Here is a 7,274-nt window from a genome sequence, read left to right on the forward strand (position 1 = left end):
TTGCAACCCTATGCTGTCAAGCTTTAGCAGTACAACCGCCATTTTCAACTTCAGTTGGTTTAAATAGAAAGAATTATCAACGAGTACACTAAGAAAGAGCTTCAGATGTAGTTGCATGTTGCTCTCTAAAATTCATCGGTAATATCTCAAAACATAGTTTCTGGTATGTTTGTACACATTACAACACGAAGATTTACCAAGTTTTGGACATGGCTCTGTATGTCTTTACATGGCACAGACTACCTAGGGCATGATTCCTAGGAACTAACCGACCCAATGAACGTAATTCTGTCACTTGTATAATGTGCTAGGAGGAGGAACAAGCCTCGAGCTTTGGAAGAAGACTTCGCCAAGCATCAGCAATACTATTAGCTAGGTGGGCCTGTCCCTTGGCAAATTCATGAAAAGCAAGTCCCATATCAATTGTTTTCTGCTCTTGGAAGCGTACAATCTCCTCACCCATTAGGCGCACAATATTCTCAAATTTTCTTGTTGTTTCCTCGCATTCAGCCTTAAGCTGCATTATTAAAAAAATAAACTATTAGCATAGGAATCCAAATTCCACATTTTTAACAATTAGGCAACATAAGCTGTACCTCCTCATAGTCATGCTCAGCATCTAGCAGCTTTTCTGATCGCATCAGTCTGAGCTTGTTGCTGCATCAATCAGAAAAGAAAACTTATGGTAAGTTACCGGGTGGCAGTGCTTTGCCAGCAAAAAAGAGTTCAAGGCGTTTCTCAACCCAAGAACTGCAAGCTTATTTCCTAAAGCTTTACTGGTCTATCAATATTATGAAATTATTGGGGTACTCAATTAGAACATTCGGGGATCATGCATCTGGTACTTTAACTAGCTAAAATCATCAAATTTAAACTGATAAATAAATCTGGTTGAATTATTTCAAAAAAAAATATTTTAGCTTTGGTGGAGAGGGACTGCAGAAAAGGCTAATATATTCCCAACTAGTCAATGATGGAAATTGATGCGGAAACCAAATAACTGTTATTCAAGAGAAATGCGGGTAAAAAAGAACTATAGTTTGACAGCCTTACAGATCTATTTCCTTTAGCTTCACTGTTTCGGTCAATTCACATTGCTGCCTGAAAGCATTGGCTCTTTCAGCCATCGTTCCCTGTTTCAAACAAAGAAAAAGCCATCAGAGACGAGTAAATCTCGTGTGTGTGTGTGTGTGAGTGTGTGAGGGGGGAGGGGGCCCACAAACAGTAAAGAAGCGGCTAAATTAATGTTGCCAAATTCTGTCTGGAGTGAATATGAAAATTGAAAGGTCCCCCTGAAGTATAAAGGCATAGGATCTCTTTTTAAAATACAAAACAGGTCAGGATTGCTAAAGAACTCGCGTACCTTGATAGACTGCACAGCACGTACATAATCTTTCAAAGGCTCTTCAAAGTTCATTAAGAGATGGTGAGCCTGAATGAGAGTAATAGAAAATGGAAGTGAGACACAAACACACTAATTATAAATATACTTTTTTATGTCAAACTAACCTCCTTTTGCAGCTTTATTGCTAAAATCTCTGATTTTGCCCCTAGTTCAGAGAATGCCTTCCCAAGTGCCTCCCCTTCACAATCACCCAGAAGCTTGACAGCCTTTCCGAAATCTGAGAGAGATTGCCCCAACTCTGAAACATACCAAAAAAGAATGTTGTGATGCACTGAGATCGCTACTGAATATACAGATTGCAGGTAGAAGATAACGGCATTAGTGTATGACAAATGATTATATGCAAGGCACGACTGGACTAGTTCGGTTACATTTCAACTTTCTGCTTCCCTATTATACTTCAGGTTGGCTTTCATTGTATTAGGTTTCCTTGTATTATCAAACGAAAAATATATGATCACCTATTCCGCCCGTTTTTGCAAAGCTATAGCACTTATTTAGCTTTGACGAGACGGGAATACTCATCAATAAATCTGCACTGCATAATATTTTCTAGTAAACGACATTATTTGTACCTTTGTCCAATTCTATAGAATATTGCTTTGGAGATACCCCCTAAATTCTGATAATAATTTCCGATAGACCGTCCAGGCGTATTCCTGGAACATTTACACACAGAACATACATATACGAGAAGCCCTTAATACCTCTGTGTCGCTTCACTAAGCGATATGCATGCTTTTGAGCTTCAGCTAAATGATTCTCAAGCTCAAAAATGTAATGCTTCAGTTTTTCATATTCTGGATTTGATTCTTCAACTGGCTTCTCCTTCCCAAGAACAACGTCACTAACTTTAGATTGAACATCCTGTTACATATTTAGAAACATGAACATCAATCACTACATTACAAAAAGTAGGCCAAATCCTTATTTAGCTAGCAAATAAGGAGCTTCTGTTGTTCTGGGGTTCATTAATGGTTATCGGCCACAAAGCAGAGGACTGTTGTAAAGCCCAATTTAGCTCCCCAACAGAAACCCATTTTTGAATCCTAATGCAGTTCATCCACACAATTAAGCATTGAGATTTTTGTAAATACTTTTACTTCATTAAGAACCACCGAGTTACCTTGAATATCTGCATAAAGTCTGAAGGTTTTTTGAAAATTCCAGTTTCCTGAGATCGCGCTCTCTCCATTGTCTGCAAAAAGAAACAATATTATACCATACATAACCGCATATATGTACGTGTGTGTGTGTGTTCAAAATACCCAAAGAAACTAACATCACTTGCATACACACATACATATAGGGCTATATCCTCTCACTGTAGTTGCACCAACGGTTCTGACCACTAAAAATTTTTTTAATCGGTTTGTTTTTAAGTTATACCGTTTTGCACTTGGCGCTAATTTAGTTTTTATAATATTAATTATATATAAACATTTACCCTGCTAATTCAGCTTTGTTCTCTAATAATTTCAACAATTATTTTTCCTGTGATTACATCCTATTTAGCTTTTTTACCAAGTGTCCTAATCAACTACCCATTCAAATATATCTAAAGCTCTAGGTTTATTACAAGTTAATGCTAAATAAGAAATGCATGCATTAAACTTCAGAGCTTTTCTGATGTGCAATAGTGTGTATCAGAATGATTCCTTGCACCGCTAGAAATAGGGAATTAATGGAGCTCGGAGTATATGATGATGCCTACCTGTTCATCTGCCTGCAGAAAGGTTCTCAGATCCTCACTCTGCTGAAGCTCATGATGTGAGGCAATCCTGTTAACAAATATATCCAATGCCTGGCGCCTCATCTCGATAAATTCCGCACTAAATCTGAATTTTTCTGAATGACCAGGGACAAACTTTAGAACTTTAAAGTGCTTAATCAAAACTATGCACAATTGCACATGTTTGAAGCAATCACACCACTCCCGTGCACAGGAATAAAATTTCTTTTGTATTGAATCCTTGAGACAGTCAACAGATAAAGTGTGTGGTATACAATTAAACAGTAATATGACCTACATGTTAATAACAGATAGTGTAGTTGGACGCAGAACACAGCAGTTTCATGTTTACATGAGCATATCCAGAAAAAAAAAAATCAAACATAGGATTTATCGATTTTGTACTGTACTGCATCTTGATTGAAATTCAAAAGATCCAGGTTTGCTTTCCTGCACTACTGCTAAATATATAATAGAATATCAAGAAGCTACTATTTAAATAGAAGTAAGAATAATTGACCATCAAAGATTATTAAAATTACGATTTATGAGTCTAAAGGGTCAAAATACGTTGTAAATCTATTAAACGGTGCAAGAAGTACGTACAAAATCAGCAGAGTGCGGCCTCTGTACACAAAATCGAATTATAAACATTCATACAGTTACAAAATCACAAGTTCGCACATCCTCATATGCTTTCAAGTTTGACATAAAGACAAGATAAGTTCTGAACTCATTACCTACTGTGCTCTTCTCTGGAAGAGGAGGAATAAAGATGCCCTTGAACTTTTCAAAAAGACGATCACGTAGCCAAACAAAGTCGCTATACCTTCGAATAACTATTTTTTCTGCACCTTGATATTCCGGCAAATTTGTCTACCAAAAAAGACATAAAACAGTCGGACACTAATACAACCAGATTTAATAAAGTAATTCCAACTAAAAATAAGTTTAGACATATCATCAAATTAAGCAACTCATTGGATGGCGCTTGAAGGACGGTTATTGAGTTACTGCAATAAAATAAGATTAATAAGCGCAAAGATAAATCGTGGTGAGTAGAAAAAGAAAAATTTCTGGAATATTTATCGATCTAATTTAAAAATAAGCAATAGGTAATAGCTAGATGAAATAACAATATATAGATCCATCCATCGAAAATTTGTACAATTATATTGTCCTTCATAATGTTAAACTACTCAACTAGTTGTCAAAGTTGAGAGTCTTAAAACTTCATATTCTATCATAATACATGGAACTTTCACTCAGGCCCTTGAGACTTGAGTACTTATCCATCTCTTTTGGTATTTTAAATTGGTTCACAAATAGCAACATTATACTAATACAATTGCCCTGATTAGCTACATAATTAAACATTTAGTATATAGATAGGATCATAGATTGTCAAGAAAATCTTCCCCAAAGTTGTTTACCTTGTAGTTTTTGTAACTAAAATTGAAAATTACAATATAACAAGTACGCATCAACTGTGGCTTGCTTCTTTTAAAGAGTGCGAGAAAAAGTGGTGCACTTACTAGCAATCAAGTGCCAAATCATGAAAGCATGTTGGCTTTGTCAAAGTAAATTCAAACCCAGTGACCGCGACTGCGGTAAAAGCAGGGCGCTTCTTAGCTATTAAATGCCAATTAATGAAAGCATACGGGTTTATCAAAGTCAAATTCAAAGTCAGTACTTAAATGGGCTTTTGGCTTAAGCGCGGTTTTCACAACTATAGATCCACCAGACTAATTTAGCACTCAAGTCCTCAAGCTCCATTCCATATCTCTGGGTATCTACATTATGTTTTTACCTGCAACATCATCCTATGATAGGTACTCTATTCAATTAATTTGTTATGCATTTAATATTAAATAATCATCAGTACTCAGAATATATCTATCCCTGCACATAACCACCAACTCCATACACCGTAATAAATCAATGTTCGTTAAATAAAGCAATATTGACACACAATTAGATCGCAGTCAGTAAGCAAAGTTTACATTTCATAGAAGGCCAATTTGATCATTCTATCTACACGCCCAAACTTCAATGAAACTGTGCACAACTTTCAGAGCCACGCAAACAATAAACTTCCATACTTATCAATTACGAAATATATAAGCCTAATCTCGAAAGTTTCGATAAAAATACCTTAGTGATAACCTTATAAGATATATAAGCTTGAACACCAGTGCCCATCTTAGCAGGCTCAGTAACTGAAACAGATAAATACAATTGAAATGATTGGGGAGATCTAGGGCTCTGTGAAGATCCCCCTCCTATACTCCTTTGCTGCATATTTAACATACATACACATATACACACAATTTTAGCAAGCTAGCATATATGAAATAACTGAATCACTTAACAATTAAATAGAGCAGTGATAGATTTAACTCGATCAGTTAACAATTACCGTAGCGATCATGATTGGTTGTGATTTGCTGGCGGTGAGATTCGAGAAATTAAATGCAAATTGTGAAGATCGATTTAGGGTTTATTAGTAAAACAGTAGTTTAAATTCACGACGTTGCGATATATCGTATCGTTCCGGTGGGATGTGTGTTGAGGAGATGTGAATAAAGTATCGGCGTAACGTTAAGTTACGGTTAGGTGACACGCACGCACTCCCAGAGTCCCAGTGGCTTGGCCTTGGCGTCTATGGGCTAGCAAAATAGAAAGTGTATTTTCTCGGGCACGCGATAGAAAAGAAGTCAAGAACCCATTTTTTACGCTATTTTTTACGTATTCATTTTGCTAATTTCCTGTAGGTTTTTAATTAGGATGACATCACATGTTTATCCATTAAAACTTTAAATAGTTATATATAGTTTTTTTTAGAGTTATTTGCAATATGCATCCCCTGTTTTGGTCCAAATGCATTTCTTTACCTATACTTTATTTAACTGTATTTTGCATCCCTTATTATTTTCGGCGCAACAAATTGCACTCTTTTGTTAAGATTGTTAAAATTCTCAGGGGTTTTTAGTAAATTAAAATATTTAATTATAATTAGATCATTATTTAAGTTTTTTGATCCTTTAAATGATAATTTTTGAAAAAAATTAAAGAACAAAAGTTTTAGAGAACGAAAAAATCTTTTCAAAACAATAACAATCAAAATTATGAAAAAATTTACGAAGCCAAAATTAAATAAAATCTATACTTGACAAATTTATAAAAAAGAATTATAAAAAAAAAATTCAATTTTGAACCTTTTTATTTCGAGAAGATTTTTTGATTCTCTACAACTTTCGTTCTTTAAATTTTTTCAGAATGTATCGTTTAGAGGGTCAAAAACCTTAAATAAAGATCTAAAAATAATTTAATATTTTAATTTTCCAAAATACCCCTGAAAATTTTAACAAAATTAACGAAAATGGTGCAATTTGTCGCGCCGAAAATAGTAAGGGGATGCAAAGTGCAGTTATATAAAGTATAGGTAAAATTTGCATTCAGGCCAAATCACGGGGATGCATTTTGCAAATAACTCTTAAATTTAATTAAAACAGGGAAAACTGTTTATTTCGTAGTTAAAATTGGTGATTTTATAAAATTTGAATTTTTTGATTTGCACAAATTTATCAATTTATCGAATTTGAAATTTTAACTTTATAAAAAATTAACAGTTTCAACTATAGAAATCACTAGTTCTCACGATCTCATTTTAAAAAGTTGGAGTGGGGCCTTATATCAAACGAAAACTTTTTAAAATGAGACTGTGAGAACTAGTGATTTATTTTATTCACGTGAATATGGACTCCGTGAACTCAACTAAATAGGGGTGAACATATATTCAACGAACCCGCAAAATTAACCCAACTCGCGGCTCTTATGAGCCGACAATTCGAACAGTTTTAAACCAAAATATTAACATGTTTATTTTTTTAAAACCCAAATAAATTGGGTTGGGTCATGATTTATTAAATGTTAACCATCATCCAACTCGTGCTCGTTAAGGGGGCGTTTGGTTGGGGCTAATCAACAAAGGAAAAGAAAAATAAGAGATTTGATTCCCTTTGTTGTTGTTTTATGAAAATTTCCATTCCCCATTTACCTTTACCCAATATTCCTCTTAATCCATTCCCCGCCCCTATTAGATTTTTGTATTTTGTTTCCTGATCTCTTTTTTAT

The 7,274-nt window shown here is 34.7% G+C and overlaps 1 protein-coding gene across 2 annotated transcripts in view; it reads right to left on the reverse strand.

The window, feature by feature from the left end:
• LOC141711870 (sorting nexin 1) overlaps nucleotides 1-5,827 on the reverse strand; it is a 5,953-nt gene extending 126 nt beyond the window's left edge. The window contains exons 1-11 of one of the 2 annotated variants that reach the window (XM_074514567.1): nucleotides 5,557-5,827; nucleotides 5,292-5,432; nucleotides 3,878-4,013; nucleotides 3,120-3,253; nucleotides 2,532-2,603; nucleotides 2,113-2,272; nucleotides 1,510-1,643; nucleotides 1,364-1,432; nucleotides 1,054-1,133; nucleotides 597-657; nucleotides 1-517 (exon numbers count right to left, since the gene is read on the reverse strand). The exon at nucleotides 1-517 is cut by the window's left edge and continues 126 nt beyond it. In XM_074514567.1, coding sequence (XP_074370668.1) covers nucleotides 308-517; nucleotides 597-657; nucleotides 1,054-1,133; nucleotides 1,364-1,432; nucleotides 1,510-1,643; nucleotides 2,113-2,272; nucleotides 2,532-2,603; nucleotides 3,120-3,253; nucleotides 3,878-4,013; nucleotides 5,292-5,432; nucleotides 5,557-5,568 — 1,209 coding nt within the window. In that variant the 5' untranslated portion in view covers nucleotides 5,569-5,827 and the 3' untranslated portion in view covers nucleotides 1-307. Of the gene's footprint in view, nucleotides 518-596; nucleotides 658-1,053; nucleotides 1,134-1,363; nucleotides 1,433-1,509; nucleotides 1,644-2,112; nucleotides 2,273-2,531; nucleotides 2,604-3,119; nucleotides 3,254-3,877; nucleotides 4,014-5,291; nucleotides 5,448-5,556 lie in introns of those variants that run through there. The other variant, XM_074514566.1, reaches the window with a different exon arrangement.
• Nucleotides 5,828-7,274: the final 1,447 nt, after the last annotated feature.

Source organism: Apium graveolens, chromosome 3 (genome assembly GCF_009905375.1).
Source record: "Apium graveolens cultivar Ventura chromosome 3, ASM990537v1, whole genome shotgun sequence".
Taxonomy (NCBI): domain Eukaryota; kingdom Viridiplantae; phylum Streptophyta; class Magnoliopsida; order Apiales; family Apiaceae; genus Apium; species Apium graveolens.